Below are 26217 nucleotides of genomic sequence, written 5' to 3' on the forward strand. Positions count from 1 at the left end.
AAGAGCCACGTGGACAGGCCTCCATTCCCAAAAAACAGATGCTCAAAATGGCCGAAGACTTGATTACCTTGATCAGGGGTTCCCATCCCCCTCCTGATAAGAGGCCTAGGCAAGAGACTGACTATGAATCTTCAGATCAGGTTTCCATTTCTTCCGATTCCTCTTCTGATCAGGAATATTCTTTTCCCCCCTATGAGGATTCTGATGCTGAAGAATCCATACCTTCAGCTTCTCCTCCTAAAGACTATTCTTTTGGGGAAACCTTACATACCATGAGGGAGCATTTCCACTGGGAGAGCCAAGATTTTTTAGACTCTAAAAAGAGGCTCAGGGATTTCCTGTTACTACCTCAGCACAAGCTAGTAGCCATCCCTCCTGTGTTAGACATTGTAGATGATGTGTTTTCGGAGTCTAGCCTTACCCCTGACTCCTTACCTCCAGCTCCTGTTAAGCCTGACAGATATTACAGGGTTCCTGACTCACATAAGTTCCTTTTTAAAAACCCTGCTGCAGACCCAGAAACTATTTCTCGGTCCCAAGAGAGTTAAGGCTTCCGCTGCAAAAAATCCTACCCCTTCTGACAGGGATTCTAGGGCACTGGATAGATGGGAAAAAAAGGTTTACACATCTGCTACCTTGGCTATAAGGGCCTTAAACTGTCAGTTTCATATGCTCAAATATCAGCAACATGTCATGGCATTGCTTAAACAGAAAATGTTGTTAAACTCTGAATGTGCAGAAAACAAGGAAGTGCAGGATATATTGCATGCAGCTGAACAAGTTGGAAAGCATACTTTGCAATGTGGTTCTGATTCTTTAGAGGCCTCCTGCAGGGCCGCAGTTACAGGCTCTGTAATTAGAAGGCATGCTTGGTTAAAGGAACAGAATCTACCTGATCATGTTAAAGTTAAATTTTTAGATGCACCTTTACAGCATGATACTTTGTTTGGTGTTAAGGCAGAAGAGGTGTTAAAGAAAATGGAGGACAAGGCTAAATCTATGCAAACGGTCAAAGATTTCTTACAAGTACAGCCACCTAGGTTCAGTAGACACTGGCCAACAAAGAATTGGTCCTTTCCTGTGTCAGACAGACCTCAAAGGGGCAGAACCAGATGCCCTAGAGGCAGATCCCAGGCGCAAGGTTCATACAGGTCAAAGCAATGGGGTGCTTCTACCTCCAAAAGTGGAGAAGGCAAAGCACAACCTTACAGGAAACAGTCCCAATGACTTCTCCCTGCCTGCACCAAGCACTTATTTCCTGGCAGCACCCTTAGGGGGAAAATTAGCATTTTTTTCTCAAAATTGGCACATTATAACCCAGGACAAATGGGTTCTAAATATCGTGTCACAAGGCTGCAAGTTCCATTTCTATACCCTGCCAAAGGCAAACAGCTGGCCAGATCTGCCAAAAAATCAATGGGCAGAGGCACAAAAACAAGTCTCATCCCTCATGGACATGAGGGCCATTCAACAAGTGCCAGAGCAAGAGTGGGGACAAGGATTTTACTCAAGACTGTTCTTGGTACCCAGAAAGTACAAGGCCTGGAGGCCAATACTGGACCTATTGATTCTAAACACATTCCTGGATATACCAAAATTCAAAATGTTGACTTTGCAGCAGCTTCTGCCCATGCTGGGCAAGAACGCTTGGCTTGTAACTTTAGACCTAAAAGAGGCATACCTGCATGTCCCAATGAGACAAATATGCAGAAGATACCTCAGATTCAAGGCTGACTCAAGGCATTACCAATTCTCTGCACTGCCCTTTGGCTTATCCACTGCGCCCAGGGTCTTTACAAAGTGCCTGGCACCAGTAATTGCATTCTGCAGACAAAGAGGAATACAAATATATCCTTACTTGGACGACTGTCTAATTCAAGCAGAGAACAAGGACATCCTTCTACAGCATCTGGCGTTTGTGATAAAACTTCTAACATGCCTAGGGTACACAGTCAATGAAAAGAAATCAAAACTAGTACCCTCTCGAGAGATAATATTCCTGGGTGCAAGCTTAAATACAACTGCCCAGATGGCTTATCTCACGCCAGACAAACAAAGACAACTGACTACCTATTTCAAAATGTTAGCAACAAAGGCCCAGTTATCTGAAAGAAAAATTCTGCAGGCATTGGGCTTCATGGCATCCTGCATCCTACTAATTCCATATGCAAGACTGCATATGAGGAAACTTCAGTGGTACCTAAAAAGTATTTGGACTCAACATTGCCACAGCCTGGAAACTATAATTACTCTCATTCCCTGCCTGCAACAGGAGTTTCAATGGTGAGCAAAGGCTTGTCACCAAAACAAGGGACGGCCGTTCACATTACCCCCAGCCAGGCAGACACTAACAACGGATGCATCATATTATGCCTGGGGGGCCCACATGGCAGGAAGATGCATTCAGGGAACATGGACCTCAAACCAAATGCATCTACATAGCAATCAAAAAGAGATGCTAGCTGTTCAAAATGCCCTGACAGCCTTCAAGGACCTACTTCATCCAGGACAACTTCTGATAAAGACAGACAACACCACGGTCATGTGGTATATAAACAAGCAGGGGGGCACACATTCTTACCCCCTTTGCAGTCTAGCCATGACTTTGTGGGACACAGCATTGACTTACCAAGTACATCTGCAGGCACAATTCCTGCCAGGAAGGAAAAATACTCTGGCAGACGATCTAAGCAGAAACCTCATGGATCCCCACGAGTGGCAGCTGGATCCACATGTCTTCATCATGATAACAAGGAAATGGGGATGCCCGGACATAGATATATTTGCCTCCCCTGACAACTACCAACTAAAGAGATTCTGCACAAGGATTTATCACAGACAAGCGTGGAAAGTGGATGCCCTATCCTTCAGCTGGAAAAACCTATCAGTATATGCCTTTCCCCCTCTGCCTCTCCTCCCCAAGGTACTCCTAAAGGTCAGACAGGAGAAACCAAAGATGATACTGATTGCACCAGACTGGCCCCGCCAGCACTGGTACCCAATATTAAGGAGCTTGTCTCAGTACCCAGCTTGGACCTTACCTCAAATACTGCATCTACTGTCCCAGCAAAACAATCAGATCCTGCACAGCCAGCTCAGGACTTTAAATCTGCCAGCATGGCGGATAATGTACTCATACAAAACAGACCTCTCAGCAAAGCTGTGATGGATGTCATTTTGGAAGCCAGAAGGCCTAGTACTAGAAAATCTTATGCTGAAAAATGGAAGAGATTCTGTGCTTGGAACCAGGCACAAGGAACAGATACAGCTGTGCCAAATATTCCTCAGATTTTACAATACTTAACTGAGATGCTGGACAAAGGCCTATCTTTCTCATCTATTAAAATTCATGCCTTTGCCATTTCAGCTCATTGCAATGCAGAGCCACCAATCTTTTCTCATCCCTTATTAAAACAGTACCTCAGAGGGGCCAAATATTTAAGGCCTCCAAGGAGATCACCAATACCTGCATGGGACCTCAACTATGTCTTGGAAAAACTCACCCTGCCTCCTTTTGAGCCAGCTGCTACTGCTGATGTAAAGTTTTTATCTTGGAAAACAGCTCTGCTCCTAGCAATAACTTCTGCAAGATGAGTTTCAGAGCTACAGGCACTCATGGCTGTGGAACCTTTTATCATTTTTTATCCGGACAGGGTCTCCCTGAGGACAAACCCAACATTTATGCCTAAAGTGGTGTCCAGTGTGGCTCTTAACCAAACCATTCATCTGCCAACTTTTTATCCAAATCCACAGAACAAGGGGGAAAGAATTCTGCATTCTTTGGACATACACAGACAGCTTAGATTCTACTTGGACAGAACCAAAGTTTTCAGAAAGACAGAGCAATTACTAGTGGCATATGCTGCAGGATCACAAGGAAAGGCTATCTCAAAGCAGACTATTTCAAAGTGGATAGGCCACTGCATTCATTTCTGCTCCTTATACCATGGCAAGCCAGTGCCTAAGGGCATTAGGCCACATTCCACTAGAGCTGCAGCCACTTCAGCATCCTTTCTCAGGGGAGTACCAACCAAGGACATTTTAGAGGCAGCTACTTGGGGTTCAGTGCACACCTTTATGAAGCAGTATCATCTGCCACTCTACTCTAAATCCAGGGCAGGCTTTGCCACTGCAGTTCTGTAGGGTCTCATAGCCGCTCCTAATGCTGTTTAGCTCCAGCCTCCCAACCATAGCTTTGGGAATCTACCCAAATGTAGTGAGTGCAACAGTGAAACACAAAGAACATAGTACAGTTGTGTACACTTACCATAAATGTAGATGTTCGAGTGTATTCATTGTTGCAGTCCAGGTTACCCACCCGCCATCCCCCCTTTTCTTCTAATGGAACCTATCTTTCCTTCTCTGATTTATACAACCTATGTGGTGTATTTGCTTGTGAATGAAGGTAAAGTTTATATTGCTGCATGTAATTTTATATATAGATATAAAATTTGACTACCCTTTTAGGAGGCACCTGACATTTAGGGCAAGAAAAACTAAAGAAAATGGCGTCGGCTGCTTCTTTTATACCCCTGACGACCTGATGTCAGGGAAGGGGCGACGACAGCCGACGCAGGACCCAAGACTTTGGAATTCAGGCCGACTGAGGGCAACCTGTCAGCAGGATTACCCAAATGTAATGACTGCAACAGTGAATATACTCGAACATCTACATTTATGGTAAGTGTACACAACTGTACTTTTCTCACCAGTCACTCTAAGGTTACCACAGCCGGGACACACCTCCTATCGACCCTACTTTATGCCTCCCCCGTGCTTACCAATCTCCAAAAAACTGAGTTCAACAAACTAGATAGCTGCTACAATAAAATAGCCAGATTCACCACAGGATTACCTTCTAGAACCCACCACTGTGAAAGCCTCAATAAACTTAACTGGCTAGAACTCCCCCTGACCCTTCAAGTCAGCTAACTAGCACTTTCTCACAAAGCACTACATCATCCAGGCAACACACCAGCTCTGCAGCAACTACTCCAGCCTTACACCACTACCAGATCCCTGAGATCAAGTACCCAACACCTCCTTAAGGTAACAAACTTTAAAAATGAGGCAGGTAGATCCGTTTATAGCCACTTCAGCTCTAAAATCTGGAACTCCCTTCCAGCCCACATAATAAATAACATCTCCACCACCCAATTCAAAAAACTACTCAAAACACACTTCCTGAATCATAGATTATGTACCTGTACCTGTACTACCCCTTGATAGTAACTTGTATGTCTCTGTTTTTCCAGCAACTAGAGTAACAGCTTATGTACTACTTTTGTAATGACTGCATGGGGTAATAGTATCACTGAACACTGTAAAGAAACCTAAAGGACAGAGTATGTCTCTCATGTGTAGAAATGAGTTATGGAAGTTATCTACTCTATCTTCCTGCTATACTTGCTGTTAAACACCTCTATAACATGTATATATTAATGTAGCCTGTGAATGTCGGCAAATACACTCTTTGGTTAACTCACTATCTTATATGTACTATACTTTATATGAAGTATAAAGATTGTGTACTCTATATTTTGTTTAATTGAACCTTTTGGTTAACATGTCTTTCTCTTGTTAATGATTTTACGTGTGAAGCTTTTCTCCCCGGGCCTCCACTGAAAATGGACATATATCCACTTTGTCTCTCCCGGTTAACAAAAGTAAAATAAATAAAAATAAAATAAATTTAGGGACCCAAGGTCTCAGTCCATTCTAGTGGACTAGGTCATCAAGCTGCTGTGTTTGCTGAAGTACTGGTGGAACCATGGCCCTGGAACTCACTCCTAAAGGTAGTTGCCTGGGCTGTGCCCATGTCTTTTTGCCATTGATTGTTTTTTCTATTATTTTTTAAGTTCCTTTAAGGTATGCTGTAAAAACAGTTGTGCCTGATATCTGGTGTCCCCTGTGCCACTAATACAGGATTTGCTTTTCCTGTATGAGAATGTGAAAATGTGACAGCTCTCCCCAAACACTGGCACATTCATGCTTACATACACACACACAACCCCCCATTGCACACATGGTGCACACTCACACATGCACACAAGTACACATACACACACACCTACTGTACCCCCTAACTATTCCCCATATTATGACCTCCCAGTCAGACACATACAGACAGACGCACACACACATTCTCTCTCTGCCTGTATGCTAAACACCCCAGCACTTACTTCTACTAAACTAAATAGTTCAAGTCAACTGTTTTCTCACATGATTTGAGGGCTGTATAAAATGAACATGCCTTGTTTTCTTTGCATAGTTCTAATGAAGTTTTTGGTCAGTCATTGAAGAAGAATGAAAGTGCTCCGTGTACACTCCTGTGCTGCTGTTTTCTTTATTTCTATTGGAAAGTGTATCTTTCTGGATTCTAAGTTTGATTTCAAATCACACTTGTTCATTCTTCATGTTTTTGGAGTTATGGAATTGCTTATACTTGCGGACTCCCAATCTCCTGGCAGCTGTTTTTCTTTGTAGTGACTTTGGTATATTGGTTTGTGGAGATTTGAAGATGTCCACGATAGCATTTACATTTGTTATTAAGATTTATAGCTAGCTAGACTTTTCACTGGAAATTCTAGCTTTACAGTGAGCACAGTTATTGCTCTATCTGGTCAGCATGCACATTGCTGAATATGACATATCTTTTATTGTGTGATATACTGTTTGTTTCAGAAAAACAGGCTTTTGATAATATACATATTAATATTAGACAGTGCCAATAAGAGAATACTACCTCTCCTATTGGTCAGTTTTGTTGGTGGAAAAGCATTCAGTAGAGTGATCTGGCATTAAATGATTACTGCCGTAGTAAGACTTTGCTCCCCTAAGGAATTTGTTCAGATTTAAAGAATGTCTATGAGAATGCTTCACCTAAAGTAAAAATTTGTTCAGAATATCTATGTAATTTTAAAATATCAAGAGACAGTAGGCAAAGATGTCCCCTTTCCATATACTTGTTGCTGTTTAAATAGAGCCACTGTCCATTAGATGCTATAATATGCCCTGAATCTGTTATTATATGAGAGATTTAGAAAGTAAAGTTCCTTAAATGTAGACATTCAAAATGTTCACTGGATATAATTTTCGAAGCACTATCGAGATTTGGTCTGATGTCTGGGTACAAAATTAACAATATGAAAATTAAACTTAGCAGGTTAACCATAACCTTAATCTGCATATGAAAATTTCCATTTCTGTGGGGGTCATTATTCTGTAAAATAATTAACTTTGACTATCTCTTTACAGTTGCCAACTTTGTGTGTGTGTATATGTATATATACGTGTGTGTGTGTGTGTGTGTGTGTGTGTGTGTGTGTGTGTGTATATATATATATATATATATATATATATATATATATATATATATATATATAAATGACTCTTTAGGAAAAATGGGAAAAGTATATCACTCTCTGGGCTACCCTTAGTTTGGATTTTCCTTATTGTGTTGACACTTTTCATATAATGATTTTCGCTCATTTGCTGTAAGCTTCTTAATATTTAGTCAGCCCCCCTACATTACTTCCTTGTAGGAAGTTCAAGACCCTAGCCTCTATTTTTTTTCTTAAGAAAAGAGGGTTTTATAGAATCTTGTGGATTAAATTAATTATTCCCATTGGTTCAGATAGAATTATAGCTCCTGAATCAGAATGTTATGAGTTAGCAGTTGCTGTTGCATTTTGTGTGATGTACTTAATTTAGCTGTATGGAAACATTGTTAATGATTGAGGTAGGAGGTTTGTGGATTTTTTCCCAAAAATTATTTTTAAATTGCTGCAGAACAAGGAGAGACATGCTTAAATTATGAGAGGGTAGATTGATATTTATTTTTTATAGAACTGAACTCAAAATACAGTTAGAAGATTTGACCCTATTTGCAAATTCCAAAAGCTGGTGTGGTAATAAATGAGATTCATTACTGTGGTTAGAGAAAGTTACAGCTTTTGCAAAGACAGTATATGACCTGGTATCAATTTAAAGCTTCTTATAATATACCATATTGAAACTGCACAGGGTATAGGCACCCATTAGATGCATTTAAGAGGCAGCAGTACTTTAATATAAAAGAATAGGATAGTTTAATGTAAAAGAATAGGATAGACATTGGTTCTTTCCTGCCAGTTCTTCATCACTAGGACTTCATCTCATTAGTAAGGTTTTGTAATTTTTTATTGAGATAAACATGACTAATCTATATCAGTTGAGAGAGAGAGAGAGAGAGAGAGAGGTCTACCTAACTAAAGATTTTTGCCCCCAAATTAAGACTGAAGGATGCTTTTTCAGGGTCTGGCCTTGTAGTTCTTTAGATGTTAATGGACAATGCTTAGTTACAGTAAGCAGCCCACCAGCAAGTGAAGGTATTGCTCCAGGTTTATTACTTTAAAAGGGGTGGTATTCAACAGCAGCATGAATGTTGTAGCTACTGGGAGCCAACAGGCTTTATGTAAGGAAAGATAATGGTGTTCCCTCTTTCCACCAAGTGACATTAGCCTTTCATTTTGGACAGCTGGGATATCTTTCTTATTGTAGTAATAATATGGAACATAACTCTGAAAAGCATATTACTACTGGTGAGTATTGCTAAGAGTATTATAAGTTTGTATGTCGTTGCATGTTTAAGAATATTATTAAGTAATTGTGCAGAGGTTTTAAACTAGATCATAAATATGTTTTATATGGCTAAACTAAATTAATATTTGAATGTATATGCTGTCATTTAAAATGCTGGTTATTTTTGTTAGGCTGGGAGAAGTGGAAAGACAATTCCTGAGTTGGAAAAGACCATTGGACTAATGAAAAAGGTAGTAGAGAAGGTTCAGCGGGAAAATGAGGAACTGAAGAAAGCACCAGGAGTGGTTGCCAGCAAGAATTTGGAGGCTCTTGAGCAAGAAAATGAAAAGCTTAAGGTATCATTTAATTTTAGCTACATCAGTAACCCTGTTATTTTTAGGTTAAAGTAAAAAACACTGTAATGCAGCATCTAGTAATACTTTTATCATACTCTGATCTGTATTTGTTGCAGTTTGTTATAATCTACAGTAAATGGATTCAGCAGAATCAGCGTGGATACTTTGTAGAAACTGAATGCCAGATATGCAAAAATATGAGTTTACAGTAAGTTAAATAAGTATAAAAAGGATGACCTTACACTAGGTTGGAGTATAAGAAGACAGATAACATTTCATGCTGCAGCTCATCATGTGAGTAGTAGGGCAGTAGGCACATAGGAGAAAAATATTTGCCTGCTGTATATGAAAGACATCTGAAAACATACCTCCCAAACTAGCTGGTAATGTGGTTCCCACAGCCTAAGGGGGGGTTGATACATCTATAACTAGGGCAACAGGACCAGAAAAGTTAAATGGTCATCCTTCATAGTGCATTGGTCCCATCTTCTCACAAGGTGGCTGAGTTGACATCAGACAGATGTACTCCCATGAGACAGCTTTTACTAGACCTGCATTCACTACTCATACACGTCTCTGGAGTCACATTCAAGGCTCCACCCTTTTGCATTACAAAATTAATACAACATATAACAAGTTTTACATTTTGTTTTCATTCCATTCTCAGTTATCCTGGTAAACATGATGTTGCCATATAGAATGCAAGACTACCTGCTGTTAGAATTGTGTTCATTATAGTCATCATATTCTCAAAAGAGTATGATGTTTCCAGGGTAGGAGGTAAGTTTTAGATCATGCCATCTAGGACTTTACAACATAAAAATGATAAAAAAGACTCTATTAGTGAACATAAAAACAAATACAGTTTCATTAATCTATCAGCCATACATTAGACATTGCTGTAAATTTCCCCACAACTAAGACAGTAAATACAATTTCTTCATATCTCATTTTTATATAAATACCAACCAACTAAAACTATTTATACTACATTCAAGTTATCCTAATTAATATTCTTTTGTCAAATAATTTCATTGTTTAACTGTTGATTCAAAAGTAGTCAAAAATAGGACTTCCAAGGTGGCTGCACAGTGATCAACAGGATGGTTAAAGCTCTCCCAGTCTGAAAACAGCAACTGTAAAAACAAGCCAAGCCAATTGTAGCTATTGATTTTTAGAAAATCATTTGCAGGTTACTAATTACACTGTCTGTATTTGAGCAATGAAGAAATTTGGAGAAAGTAAGAGGACATCAACCAGAAAAGGAGGAGAAAAATCTCTGGCTGAGAAGAATTTTGAAGCTTTTCAAAAAAAAAGTTCAAGTTTTTCATCTTTGGTAAAGGAGATGGCTTCCAGTAATTTAGAGGAAAACATAAATAAAATGTGCCTAGAGATATATAAAATAAATGAAAGTAGCTGTAACTAACTATTCAGATGAATTGATAAAACTGCAAAAATCAGAGGTTGAAATGACAAATGTCTGTCTGAACACACAACTTCTCAAGAAGAGCTATTTCAGAAATAGCAAAGTTAGAAGACAGAACATGCATATGAAACTTGGGATTTTCTGCTGTACCAGAGGAACTCAAAAGAACAGACTGCATTCATTTTATGAAAGTATATATTAGCACATGGGCAGGTGTTCCACAACAGAATGTGTTACTTGAGTTGGCACATTGTGTGTATGCCCCAAATTTATCATGATAAAGTAGCCAAGACCTGTATTAGCAAATATGAAATCATACTAGCAGGGAAAGTTGTTCATGACAAAATAGTGATGTAAGAGAAAAATATTAAAAATTAGAGACAGCAAAACATTTGTGGAAATAATTATTTACTTTACAGTCGGTAGAAGAGAAGAACGTTTATCCCACAATCCAGGAATGTTAAGAGGCAGCTGTAAGATTCAAGCTGCTGTATCCAGCTTTCTTTAGAATATTTTTTTCCTGAAGTATCAAATATATTTTTGGATGTAGAGCTGTCTAAGGAAGAAATAAAAAAAAAGTTTAACAAGTGGAAGGTGATTATGCTTTTCATTTTTCTGACAATAAAACTCGTATGGAGACTGTGTCAATGAAAACTTTTCCAATGTTCCAAAGGAAAATTTTTTGAGAGACAGAATAAAACACAGGAGCTGACTAGAAGAATCAGTGATATCTTGGACTTGAATCAGAGTCTGGTGTTGGGAGATGGAGATGAACATTTAGAACTGCAACAATGAGATTAGTCAGTGAATGGGAGACTATAAAGCATCAATCACATTTGTGAACTATGGCTTTACAAGTGGTTGAGAAAGTTTGGACTTCTGTTGCCTTTTTTTGGACTTATGGGTGAAATGTAAAGCATGCACCCCATGCAGTCATTAATATTTAGAACAGCACTAAGGGGAAATAAAAGTAACCATAAGAAAATATTTTTTTCTTATTAGTATTTTTGTAAAATGTTTCATGATATAAACTGCATGTAATAAATTTGCTTCTTATAGTGCAGAGTCAGGAGTATTTTCAATGTGGGAGGGAGTCACTGTGTCTGTTGTGTGTGTTAAAATATCAAAGTAATCAAGTCATTTTTTAGTTCTAAGACGTGTATGTTCTGCACTTTAACTAGCAGAAAGGCTGGATAGAGTCAAGTTTAACTTAAAATAATGCTGTGATCTTGGGCTGTTGGGGTGGAGTGTAAAAGTGTGCTGATTATATGTAGACTTATAATGATAATTTCCCTTGGTTTTACAAAGGAGGATGTCTGAATTAATGTCCTTTGTCTTAGCTATAAAGTGTGTTTTTATAAGCAAATAGGCTTGAACAATAAGACAAAATGGTGAAAGGCATCAAAAATGCAAAGTATCTTACATCTGCAAAGATTTTAGCTTGTTTTTTTTCCCATTAGCATATACTCTCAGTGGTAGGCATGAAGCCGTGCTGAATGCAGTTTGTTAGGGGGATTCTGTACATTCTGTTCTGAGTGAAATTTACAAAGATTCCTCCGTGTATCTTCCAAGTTTGCATCTGTTTCTTTTCTCATTTAAATTTATTTTACATACAGGTGAGCTTTCTGAAGGTACAAGCAGTTAAGCCTGAGATTTCTGACCATTCTTTGCTGAGGGGAAAAAAGGAAATGCAACAAATAAGGGTAGATTTCTGAAGAAATATAGAATAATGTTTGGCTGGAAGATGTGAATTCAGTTGGAGGAACTCAGAATTTATATAATATTCCTCAAAGTAAAGGGCATTTCATTGGTTTGGAACATTTTTAGACAGTTTCAAGTCTTTTCATTATATAAAATAAATGAAGGTAAAGCAAAGTTTATAACAGTAAACTTATGTTACCACACATGAATTAATTCAGCAATTCCTATATTTATGGGGGCATGATGAGATGAAGTACTTGGGTGTATGGATTAAAAAGGATCCTATTCTTGGCAGGTAAGAATTTGTGTAAAGATACAAAACAAAAGATGAAACAAAATTGAGAAACTAAAAGCTCTTGATTATTGATATTGATAGTAAGATAAAAGTGACTGAAAAAGTTTCTAGTCCCTTTAGTTGTGTATACAGGTCAGGCATATTTTTGTCAACCAGAGGAGGAGTTGTAGGCCACAATTAATATAGAGTTGAGGGAATTTATTTGAGAGGAAAGAGAAAATTAACTGGGGAAATTGATTCTCCACCTAGAACAAGGTTGTTTAAGATTATATGATTTGAAGGGATATTGTAGAGCTATGCATTTAAGGCTCATATACATAATACAAACAGAAGGTAATAAGTCAATGTGCAAAGTGATGATGAAGAAATGAGTGTGAGAAGTAAGCAGAGAGTTTGATTTTGGATGTATGTCCTTAAACAGAATAACAAGAACCATACAGAAAATTTCTGCTCCGCAATTCTTTTTTTTCCTTTCTCAAAACTCAACCTTCTGACTCCCTTCATTTTCACTCCTCCCCCTTTTTTCCTTTCTCATAACTCAATCTATTCACCTCTCACTGTTCTACTCTCCTCTAATTCTTCCCATCTCTCACCTCATGAAAATGAGTGCATATATGCCTACACTGCAAATTATACTCATGTACTCCAAAATACTTGTGTTTTAATTTCATTCAATGCTTTGTTACAACATCTTGCTCAAATGTTATTATTCTGTCTTATATGTTACTGTGTTTTAGTAGTTTTTGAAAATTGTATTGCACTTGCTAACTTTGTTGATATTAGCTTTGTAATATTTGTATATGGAGTTTTTCTCCCCGGGCCTCCATTGAAAACGGGCTCATTTTTCAGGCCAGTGGACTCTTCCAGTTAACAAACTGCAAATAAATAAATAAATAAAAAGAATTCTAAGAATTAAACCAACACAGGAATGACAAAAGGAAATTTTTCCAAAAGGGATGACTGCAAGCAGGGTATAGGAACTTGGTAAGAGGGGGCTGGAATTTACTAGAGAAAATTAACAAAGGGGCCAAGGTTTGGGAGTAACAGGATAGGAAATAGGTTCATAGGTTCATACTAGGCTATCTGCCCTAGGGCATTTATAAGCCTAACCAGAGTGTGTTTGGCTTTCGCCACCCATTTTAAATTAATTTTGCTATGCCCTTTTTCGAGGTTAGTATATTGTGCCTCTGTCTAACAGTGACACAGAAATGATACCCGGGGTAAACCTACGATCTCCCATCCACTCATCAAGATTCCTCTTGAAGAGAGTCAATGAGGGACTCTGCCTAACCTGGACTGGGATTTTATTCCAGAGTGAAGGGAGCCTCTGGGTTATGAATCTGTCCCTCCAGCATGTCCTATTTATTTCAGTGCTGAGGTTCAAGTCTCGAGCGCGTAGCTCGATGGGATTTGGATTTTCTGAGGTGCAGCATGTCTGTTAATTCCGGGTTGGACATGGCTTTATACATCAGGCACAGATCGCCTCTGAGCAGGCGGTATGCCACTGAGTAGAGCTGGAGTTTCTTTAACCGGGCAGCATATGGCATCTGTTTGAGCCCTTTGATCCTCTTGGTGAGGGATGAGTAAAGAGGCATGATGACCTCCCCTGATCTAGATGTGAATCCCTTCATGATTAGGTGGGCTATATAAAATGTTTTTCTAACCACTTTGGCCAAGTGGTTGTCAAATGAGAGATTGCTATCAACTTGGGTCCCCAGGTCCCTAATTACTTCTTCTGTACTTAATGGATTACCACCTATGTTGTAATTTGTGGGCACTTTGTTTTTGCCCAAGTGGATGACTATACACTTTTTGGCGTTTAGCTTGAGGCCATGGCTCTGGCACCAGTTGTCTGTTTCTATGAGGCCCTTTTGGAGGATGCGTGTGTTGGCTGGAGAGTCGATTATGGTGCCCAGTTTGCAGTCATCTGTGAACTTGGTCAGCCACAGTTCTTCCGTGTTGGCCTGCACCTCCGAGAAATATATATGATGAACAAGAGAGGTCCCAGGACTGAGCCTTGTGGGACACCACTTGTAACTGGTTTGGAGTCTGACATGGCTCCAGCAATTCTAATCATGTGGGTTCTGTCCTTGAGCCAGTTTGCAACCCATCTAGTGACATAGGGGTTTATATTTAAGCTGGTGAGCTTATCTATAATGCCCGAGTGGGGTATTGTATCGAAGGCTTTTGCGAGGTCCAGGTAGGCTGTGTGGACCATCTTCCCCTCGTCAATGTCCTTGGTAACTGTTTCAAAGAAATCAACCAGGTTTAAGAGGCAGGATCTGCCCTTAACAAAGCCGAACTGGGTAAGATCCAGTGTCTGTAGGTCCCCAATATCTTTATTTATGAGGTCCATGATGATCCTTTCCATAGCTTTGCAGACCAAGCTAGTCAGGCTTATGGGGTGATAGTTTCCAGGATCCATTGAGGTACCACCTTTGTGGAGAGGGACCACTGTTGCTGTATGTCACTCTTTGGGTACATATCCTGTAGTAAGGCTGAGATTGAACAGTAGTTTTATGTTTGGGTTTAGCTCTTCTTGGAGTTCATGTAGGACACAGCCCGGGACACCGTCTGGTCCCATTGATGCTGTGTTTTTTGCTTTGGAGAGGGCAGCTCTTACCTGAGCATCTGAGATGTCAGGGGGGCAGCACTCTGCTGGGATAGATATTTGCCCTTTTGTTGGGGGGGGGGGGGAGAGAAGTTTGTGCTGAACCTGTCAGCTAGGATGCTGGCAATGTCTGTGGGTTCGGTGTATTTTTTGTCATTTTGGACTAATTCTGAGCATATCTGGGAATTCCCACCCAGGTTCCTAACATAACTAAAGAAAGCTTTGTGATTATCCTTAGTGTCCTGTGCAATTTTTCTCTCGAAGCTGTCCTTAGACGATTTTATGAGTGCCCATAGTTTTTTGATAATACTGATCAGAGATGCCTTCCCTTTTTGGGATTTTGCTCTGTCATGTAGTAGCTTCCTCCTTCTATTGCATAGTTTGTTTATGGCTGGTGTCCACCAGACAGGATGTCTGCCTTTGGAGGATTGGGTCTTGGTTTTATTTGGGATTGCATGATCCATGCATTCCTGAAGGTGTTCATAGAATGCGTTTATAAAGGATTCTGCGGTCTCGGACGTATTTTCCACAGGCCCGGGGGCTTTGAAGGATTCCACCTCGATTTTGAGGAGTGTGAAATTTGCTTTAGAGAAGTTTTTCACTGTGGTTTTCAGGGCAGGGGGTGGAGTCGGGATGTGAATATCCAGTGAGATTAGTTTATGGTCTGATCTTACCAGTGAGGGATACACTTCTGGTCTGGAGCATAGAGTCCCCATGTTGATGATGATCAGGTCCAGTATGTTTTCCCCTCTTGTGGGAGTGGTAACAAGTTGTTCCATAGTATTTGAGTTTATAAATTCTAGGAACCTTTGGGCTAGGGTGTTGGAGCTAGAGTAATGCTCCCAGTCTATGTTTGGGTAGTTGAAGTCGCCCAATATAATGGTGTTTGGAGAGACCTTCATATTTTCCAGTGTTCTCAGGAAGGCCGAGTGGGGTTCCTGGGTTTGGGAGGGTGGTCTGTAGCAGGCTATAAATTGGAAGGCAGTTTTATCCACTGTTAGTTGCACATGGATAGTCTCTGATGTTTCGTGCTGTGCCACCAACCTGGAAGTGTGGGTATCTTTGACGAATATTGATACTCCCCATCCTTTTGTGGTTTGGTCCAAGTTTTGGGGCTGAAAAGCATGGTATGAGGTATAACCTGGTAGTGCTGGGGTGCTCTCGGGAGCCTTGAACCAGGTTTCTGTTACTGCACAGATATCGATGTTCTCCATGCTAAGGAGAGTTTCGAATGCGTGCATCTTGAGGTTTAGATTTCTGGCATCGAGTAGCATTACTCTTAGTTTCTTATCCCTTGTGATACCTATGGAGGTGGGTTTGTCTTCTGAGCCTTGCCTAAAAAAGGCACTATGGGGTAGCAAGAGCCTTTGCCAATATCCGAAAGCCCAGGAGTGACAGGTGCAAGCCGTCCCTAGCCAAGCATCGTGGCTTGTCGAGCATGTCATCCCAGGCTGACAGGCATTGGATCCCCTTTGAATGACACCAGTACTTAAGCCAATTGTTGAAATTGATCATCTTGTCTTCATATTGTGGCATCATTTTGGTGAGGGTAAGATGCTACTCAAGGTCAGGGTCATACCGGCCTAGGCTACATGCTCAGAGAGCTCCTCTATGTCTCTTTTCATGTAGTCCAGGGAGGTACATCTCAGGTCATTCACACCAGCATGGACAATGACTGAGTCATATTTGTACTTGCCTTGGAGTGACCTGAGTGCTTGTGTTATGTGGCGGATCTTAGCGCCCGACAAGCAGCTCACCTTGACCTTCTCCTTGTTCAGCCTGGTGAGCGGGACGTCAGTGTGCCTGACGATAGAGTCACCTATTACAAGTGTATCAGGTGTGTTGTTTAGCCTTAAGGGCTGTGACTGTTTGGCACACTGGCTTTGTGAGCTATGTGTTGCACGTGTTTTGTTTTGGAGTAGCAGTTGCTTGGGTGTCTGCTTTGGAGGTCTCTGCTGCTTCATTCAAATTCTGAATATTATTCTGTTCTTTGATTATGGAGGAAAATCAGGTCCCCCATTCAATCTTTTCTTCTATAATTAAAGGAAATAATAATAATAATAATAATAATAATGCCTGGCTATCTGGAATATACAAATTAAAATATACAAATTAATATTATTTGTCTGATGTTTTGTATTAATATCCAACTTAAATTATCTAACTGATGCTTCTGTATAGTATCAGTTGGCAAAACTATGAGTTTCAAAACAAGCTAAAGACAAATGTTTTGTGTTTTAATTTTAGCATGGCATTAAAACCTGTACTCTCCAAGTGGCCTGGTATATATGCAGTAGGAAAAATTGCAAAGATCTCCTTTAAAAATGTATGTCTGAAGATTACATTTCTGAAGATGTTTTAAAGATACAATTAAAGTACTTTGAGTTAGTTGTCTTTATATAGTAACTATTCATACAGTTCGTCAGTACCCATAATATTTTATTTTTAATATGTCATTGATAATAAACAAGGCCTCAGATGTGAACTTTTGAAAATATTCCCCCAAATTGTTTTCCATTCACCTTCATATGTGTTATCAGTCAAGTGCAAAATAGTCTTTATTATTGAAGTTAAAGCATATCTTTCAGTATTTGGAAATCCAGTTCCTCTGCTTTCTCATGTTCTGATAGGAATTGCATGTGCTATTCTGGTTGTCAAAGGATAACGATAGAAGGTCATTAGTAGTTTATCTATTTTTCATTATTGATTTATCCAGAATTGGTTTGTAATATGCATACATTTTAATAATATTTTAATTTACATAAATCTGTCTTCAAATGAGAAAAATATAGCATTCCAGTGTAATAACTGAGTTTAAACAGTCTGTTAATTTATCATGCTTAGAGTGAATAGTAGATTTTATGTCCTTAGAATTAAGTATCCCCAACTATTTAAAAAATGGTTTGAATTGAGTTTGTATGTACATATTTCAGACGTATTTACTGTTTGATTTAGTATTAATATGTTTATCTTACAATTATTTTCAGTTTATATATCTTCTCAAAAATTAATGGAATTAAATAAAATTATATATTGACTTATTAATATCTGCTGCTGTTAATATTTATTATGCAAATAACTATTTTGGACTGTATTGTTTATTGATACAGAAACATTCAGTTTCTGAATTTTGTCCTGTATAGTTCACAAAAGATTCTTTAGCAATGGTAAATAATAATGGTGATGGGACAACTTTGTTTTGTACCTTTAGTTAGAAAAATTGATTGAGAATTAAATAATTCATTCTTATGAAGAGCCGGTATGTAAATTATTAAGCAGTGTTATAAACTGATCAGGGATACCATACATTTCTAGAGCTTTGAATGAATACTTCTACTTTATTGAATCAAAATCTTTAAATATAAAGAAATTAGAGCTGATTTGGAATTATTTGTTTATGTAATCTATTACTATATTGGAGCGTTCACTAGTTGGTTTCTGATATTTCATATTATCCTTTGTTTAATGGTTTATTATAAAACATGTTAGAGTTTTATGTATGATTTTTATCTAGTGTATTTTCATCATATTTCTATAGAGATAAAAATGTATGCTCTGTAATAAAGTTATAAGTATATTTGATGAGCAAAGTTTTCAGTCTTCTCAGTTTTAGAAATGGTATGACTTAAGAATATAGTCAAGAAACAGGAATTTGGCTAGTAGTCTGTATTAATAAAATATATATTTTTAATAATTTAACTGTATCTTGTGAATGAATGTTACATATTTTTGGTTTAATAAAGTCCAAATCAGATGCTTTACCTAGTTAAATATTCTTAATTTAGTCTTTAATGTCCTTTATTGATATAAGCTTCAACAAAGCTTTTTTTCTGTCAAAGGTTAATGTTGTGTTTGTTTTCCTATAAAAAATCACGATATCCTCCTCATCTGCCCCATTTTTTTCAGTTTGGTTAGTTTTTTCTCAAAATATTCTGAATGCCTCTACTATTTCTTCTATATCTGATGACTTGCTATAATGAGTAAGTAAAACTTTTTATTTGATTAGTTGTAGAAATTAATTTAGATCTATTAGCTAGACTGTGAAGAACCTTGAGTGTCATTGTATATGACTGTAATTTAACTTTCTCTAGTGCTAGTTCAGTCATATAATTTAAAATCTGTTGATAATCCATGACTAATGATTTAACTAAGTTGATGCTATCTTTGTCTCCCATCTAAACATTTAGTTTTACTTGCTATAATCTCTCTTGAATGTCTGTGTCCCATTGTTTTTATAATTGTAGCGCCAGTGTTACCAAATAAAAAGATCCCATATAACTATACCATTAAATGTGTTCATTTATTTTTTTGGTTGGCCAATCCCCAAAATGAAGACACTTTGTCATATATTTAGATATTTTGTAAATAAGGTAAGCATATTAATATTCATCATTATATGAAATCATGTAGCATTGTGATCAGACAAGAGACAAAGAATAATTGCCAGTTCCTATTTTATTTTTTAAATTAATTGAAATGGATAATCTATATTTTTGAGTCAAAAATCCATATAAATAATATGTGAAAAATAAGGATCTGTATTCAGAATAATTCATTATCTCTTTGAGATATAATTTTTCTGTCCATTTTTTTAAAGCTTTGGCTGTTCATGAAGTTCTGGGTTCTTTCTTAACAGTAGTATATTCTTTATTCAAATTACATTTAAAATCCTCCGAAAAATAAACTTCCCTTTGCATTACTTAAAGTAATTTTTTAAATTATCTTTTATTTATTTACCATCAGTGTTTATAAACCAATACATCTTTGCATTAGTAATTTGTTTTTTTTTTATACTCCAGTATTAATATTAAATTTATTATTTTATAATCTGTATATTTTAATATAATCCTAGGCATAATATATAATGTTTGCATAACATAATCATTCTTCTTCTTCTATCTGAAGAAGAAGCTGTTAAAAAATGTATAGTTCTTGTAATTTATTTTAAATGCTGGTCTAGCAGGTGAAGAAAGACAACCCAGGGAATTCATTAAAGGGCCAAAGAACTTGCACTAAAAAGGCACTCCTCACACGAGATGGTATTTTGTGATTCACACATGTTAATCCAATGAGGAAAAGCCTCATCATCTAATTTGAATGTCTGTAAATCACATTTACTACAAAGACATGCAGATTATTACTAAACTGCATATTGCAGTAGTAAACTTCTGCTCATGTAGGTATTTGCATTCTACCCCAGTCACTCTGCCATGCAGACACACACACCACAGACCAAAAAACAGAAGTTTCAAAAAGACTGAAACCACTACCCACCATGGATAACCCCCTGATCCACGTAATAGGTGAAATGTCATTATGGCACTTGTCTACAATTCCTGGTTGCTAGTGTGTCCCCATCTCCTGAATCCTGTAAAATTTGAAGTGCTGTTATAGCACAATTGCCTGATGGCTAATTGTTGACCCCATCCCACCCCAAAATCCATACTGAAGTAGATGATCTTATGACACTAAATTGTAGAGTAATCCCTGTGTCTGGTGCCCCTCGATCCCTTTACTGAAGATGGATGGCATTATGGCAACTTAACTGAAGAGTAATCCCTGATGTCTGATGGCTGTGGCTCCCCATCCCATGGTTCTCATACTATGGTCATGTTGGCCAAAAACATCTTTCCCTGAACATGAAGTTTATCCAGCCAGATGGCATGCAAAGGATGAAGTGAAAATTTCATTCACATCACCCACAAGCTGCAGTTCGGGAGCTATTTTTCAGCAAATATTCAGGAGTGGAACCCTAATACAACTTCAGGAAAGATCTTCTCAGCTGAGTGCCCTTCCAGAGAAGGATTTATAGAGCTTTAGGGTTAATGTGGCAACTAATTCAATTCAAGCTAATTTTTCAGGAAAACTTATCCATTCGGCATTATCACAGCATATTAACAATATTTTGAGCTCTGTATCCCAGGACAACTTATTTCTTGAGACAGGTAGTTTTTATAAGAATAAAAATGCTTGTGACTCCTTATACAAATATGCTAAAACTTTAGAACGTCATGGTTCTTTAGAAATTGTTTAGTAGTGATGTTATATCCTGGACTTAGAAAATTATGCTAAAATGTGAGTGTTTGACCAAGGAAATAAAATCATTAGCAAGAATCTGTTTAGAAATTTAACAGGTCGAGCATCTTTTTTTTAGAACAAAAGAAACATTTTTTTCAGAATAATTGATTCTCTGGCTAAGTTAAAGGCTGATGGTTTTTTTGTTTTATCAAATAAACATTATTCGATAAGGCTAGAAAAGATTGCAACCCTTTTTACAAGATAAAAGTCTTAAACATGGCATTTAAAGCCAGTAAACTTAATGTCAGCATAATTGGAATTCCTAAACATCTTGATGAGAATATCCCATTGATAATAGTAAATTCTATAGTATGCTTCTTGAGAAAAGAATCCAGTACAAAATAATTATTTTCAGTAAAATTCAATGTACCTCATATTATTAGTCCTCCGATGTCTGGCTTCATCAGAGCAGTTGTAATGTTTTTTCTTATCTGATCATTAACCTAACATTATCAGCTTCATTGAAAAGAAGAAATAGAAGAAGTATAATTCATAAGCAAACATTGATACAGTTTTTTTCAAGATTTTTCTCCTGAAGTTTTATTAAAAAGGAAGGCTTTTGCTGAGGCTAGGAAAATAGTTTGGCAAAAAAATCCTACAGGTTTCCTTTTTACTAGGATGCTACAAGTCACATGTAAAGACTTGAATCGTAGGTTTTCTTCCCCAGTAGAAGCATGGAAGGAACTGGCAAATATGCAAATCTTCCATAGTTCTCAGATAGGGGAATTCTTCCAGATCAGCACATATTTATATAGGTTCATAGGTAAGTACTAGGCTAGCTGCCCTTTTAGGCCATTTTAAACTTATCTAATTTCCCTTTTTGTACTTGAATTAACCTGTCCCATTTAGTTAGAGATTAGCCACTCATTGGTCGATAATGGCATATTACTCATAATGAGTGGAACTTGGATCATACCGTAGATGATTTGAGGGGAGCCATGCATGGGATAAAGCATTTAGTAGCCTCTGTCCATTAATACTACAAGGAAGAATCATGGGGTAAATTTTCTGTTTCTCATCCATAGATTTAAATTGCAGTTGAACATAGGTATGGGGGAACTTTGTTTTATGTGAATGGGGAGTCTGTACAGAGCATTGGTATCCTCTGTGAGATATGTCTGAGCCTCCAAGCCTTTCTTTTGACATTTTGTGAAGAAAGTTAGATCCCTAAACTGAATATTTTTGATGCCAGTTGCCTTACTGATGCACACTAGATCAGTCAGTATTGAGTCAGAGGATACCCTGCATGCCAGAAGGTGTTCATCTCTTAGCAGTCTGTAGTATACTAAGTATAGTGACAGGGATTTGAATCAGTCCATGTAGGACATGTTGTTGAGACCATGTATCCTTTTAGTAAGGTATGTCTGTGGGTGTTCCGGTTGTTGCATGTGTCTGGACACATACTTGCCAAAGGGGGCATTATATTCAGTGACTGGCCTAATGAAGGCTGAGTTAAGGGGAACAGTGACATTCCTAGATCTAGGCGCACAGTCACTTTGTTTATAAGCTGTACAATGTAGAAGGACTTTCTTACAACAATAAACACATGTTCAAAAGTTAGGTCAATGTCCACATAAGTTGCCAAATACTAAACAACTGGGTCTTATGGGGTATATTGTTAATGTGGTAGTTCCTTCCCTAGGATAGATGACTTCCCAAAGATTACAGTAATACATTGTTTGGTATTTAGTTTCAGTCTATGATTTCAAGCACCAGTTATTTTTTGGGGCGAACCTTTCTACAGGATGGCAAAATCATCTGTGGATTCATTGACTGTTCTTTGCTTGCAATTGTATGTAAACTTAGCCAGAGCCCATTGGTTTTGGATTTCAGTTAAGAAAAGTAGGTGCCAAACAGGAGCAGTCCCAGCAAAGTACCTTTGGAGACTCCATTGGTGGCAGGTCTGTTTGTTGGAGGTAGCTTCCCTTACTTTTATTTCCTGCATCCTATCTGTGATCTAGTTGGCAGTCCAGTGGGCAACATATGAGTTTATCGCTAATTTTATTTAGCTTTTCTACTATGCCAGACTGAGGAATTGTGTTAAAAGCTTTGGCCAGGTTGAGGTATGCGATGTGTACCATTTTTCTTTCATCTATTGGTTTAGTGAACTTTTCAAAAAAATCCACCAGGTTTAGTAAGCATGACTTGCCCTTGACAAATCTAAACTGAGATGGGTCAAGTGTTCGGAGGTTATCTGTGCCCTGACTGATTAGTTCCATGATAAGTCTTTCCATGGCTTTGCTTGTGAGGATGAGATTGAGCAGTGTTGTTAGGGGTGTGGTTAAATTGTACTTCATGCTATTTACGATGCCATACCTTAAATCCAGGGATATTTTCTGCACCCACCAATGCAATGTTTTTATCTTTTGATAGATCTTTTAGGATTTGGTCTTGTGTGTTAGCTGGAGGTAAGGCAGTTTCAGGTATATCTTGAGGGGCAGACAGACATGAGAGAGAGTAAAGTTTACAGCTAAATTTATCAGCCAGTATGTCTGCTGCATCTTCAACTTCAGTGCAGGTAACATTGTTCACAATCAGCTCAGTGCATTGCTGCATTGTGCCTTTGACATTACGAATATAACTAAAAAAATTGCCTTGTGATTGTCTTTGGCTTGAGTGGCTATCTTAGTCTCAAATTTGCCTTTGGTGGATTTTAATAAAGTCCTGAGTTGTTTATTTATTTCATTGACAAGGGCTGTTACATTCTGGGAAATTACTATTCTTACTTTCTGTCAAATTTCTTTTCCTTTTATTATAAAGCTTGTTGGTACTATGACTACACCATATTGGATTGTTTCTGGGGTTTGCCTTGCACTTGTTCCTAGAAGGTACAGCTGCATCTCTGCTGATATAGTGTGGTGATGTATGTTTCTGCATACTCAGTGGATTTAACTGGGTTTAGTGGGGATTAGAAGCTTGCCAAAGATTAGGTAGGAGTAGTTAGCTTGTCTTAAAGAAATTTCTAAAGGTACTTTGGGTCGGTGGGATGTCTGGTTTCAGTTGTATTTTGAAGGAGACTGCTTTATGGTTAGACCTAGTAAGTGATGAAGATATGCAAAGGACACTGCAAGGTGCTCCTATATTAGTAAGGACTAAAGATCCAAGATGTTATTCCTCCAATGCATACTCCTACTAATTGCTCCAGGGCATTTGTATTGACAGGAAGTGATCTCAGTATTTCTGGTAAGGAAAATGTATATAAATGTATCAAATGTGATTAGTCGCAATGGCCTGAGGAAGCCTATGGGTGAAAGCGCTAGCCGATTTTATTTCATGTACTATCTAATAAAGCTCTTTAAAGAACGAATTAAGAGTTTTATCTGAATCATCCCTAGTGAAGTGAAAACTGCATGTGGATTGTGTGGACTATTGCTGTTATCCTGACGAAAGGCTTTTGAAAACAGAGCAATGCCTTAAATATTTTTGGCTGGTGATATAAGAACTTTGAAAACTTTTAGCGTTTGGACAATTTATGCGAGATACTGCTATCTGCCGTTATACCCTCCCGACATTTGTTTTATTGTTTTATTATAAAACAAATATAGATTGTTAAAATGAACTTAAACGCAGATCAGGAAATTAAAACATTTTAAATCTTTTTTTCTGTATGAACTTCTCTGGTATTTTTTTTTTGGAAGACGAAGAGATTCCTCCACGTGTGGTTGAGGGTATCTTTTCAGGTTTATATGTTTCTCATTTTTTTTTAATTTCTTATGATATTTTCATTAAAAGTAAATAATTTGAATAACCATATAAAGACTGGCAGTATAAGAATTCAAAGGTTGGAATTTCCTGCTTACGAGAAATGCATGTTAAAATAAAATAAGTGTTAGAAATTATGATTAATTCAGATGATAAATCTAGACATGTTGCTATTCTGATTAATTTCATGATACGGACATTAGAATTTTGTTAGTGAATGCTCAAGATGGATCTAATGATTTTATGATTAGATTTGTATATGCTCCTTACACCAGTTACACTTTCTTTATGGGATATTCATGAGAGCCTTGTTTACTTAGAAGCCAGTAGGTTGGAGACTTTAATACTGATAATGTTGCAAAATCTAAGAAGCCAGATGCCCATAAGTTAAGAGACTTCCTTGTGTAGCACTCATTAATTGATTTATGGCAGTATAAGATAATATAGTCAAAGGGTTTTACTCTTTACAATCACAAATATAAAGTTTCATCAATACTTAATTATTTTTTATATCTGGAAATATAAGCCACATGGCTTTTAACTTGGAAATATTACCTATATTTATATTGAATCATTTTATCGTTTAAAAAAGTAAATTCATTATTAATAATATTTCTACTAGTTATTGTAAGGAAATTGAATTAGCAATTAATAAATTCCGTTTGAATAACAAAGACTAGAAGAAATTTTTCTTATACCTGGGCTTCTTTCATGGCCTGTATAACAGGAATTATGTTTCAAGCAATGCAGACAAAAGAATGAAGAGAGGAAATTGATAAATTGATAGAATGACTAACTTTATCAGATACGCTGTGGAGTATCAGCCCTAAAAATGTATGCCAAAGTGGTTAGCCAAGATTCAGTACTTAAACTGATACAAGATACTGGGTCTGTAGAACTAAAAATAATGCAAAGCATACACGGGCTGACATATGTTTTTTTTTTTTTTTTTTTTTTATGGAGGATATTTTTCCTAATTTCAGGCCAAATTTTATACAAACTCTAAACAATGAAGGGAAAGTTCTGACTTCAACTTTTTCATATAATTATTGTCAGCAAAAGTTTTGATGTCAGAAAATATCTTACTATATTTTTATGACACCTACTCAAACAAAAGATCCTTTAAAATACTATTGTTGAGCATTTTAATGTAATTTTCTAATTTATGCATCTTGCGTTCATTGTCTTTAATGACACTGTGCATCACCTCCAGTCCTTGGCGATCAAATAAGTCCAGTAACTCCAAATGCATAGATGAACCTTTCTCAGTTCCAGCTAGAAACTATGTGTCATTAAAGGATCGTTTTGTTTAGCTATGCATTGGTTTGGATTTCTTATTTCATCTTTGGGATTTACCTCTGGTTCCACTGAAGGACATTCTCTTGTCCACTACCTGTATGCCTTTCCACCATTACCCCATTACCCAAGGGTACTCACCAAGACCAGGACTGACCCAGTATGATTCTTTTAGCTCCCTTCTGGCCCA

At 37.6% G+C, this 26217-nt stretch overlaps 1 protein-coding gene across 1 annotated transcript in view; it reads left to right on the forward strand.

The window, feature by feature from the left end:
• Positions 1-26217, forward strand: part of CEP290 (centrosomal protein 290) — a 3346332-nt gene that overhangs the window by 3012666 nt on the left and 307449 nt on the right. The window contains exon 46 of the mRNA XM_044087863.1: positions 8754-8918. Within this exon, the coding sequence (XP_043943798.1) occupies positions 8754-8918 (165 nt within the window). The remainder of the gene's footprint in view (positions 1-8753; positions 8919-26217) is intronic.

The sequence above is a fragment of the Protopterus annectens genome, chromosome 11.part0 (genome assembly GCF_019279795.1).
Source record: "Protopterus annectens isolate FY-2018-M chromosome 11.part0, PAN1.0, whole genome shotgun sequence".
In the NCBI taxonomy this organism is placed as follows: Eukaryota; Metazoa; Chordata; order Ceratodontiformes; family Protopteridae; genus Protopterus; species Protopterus annectens.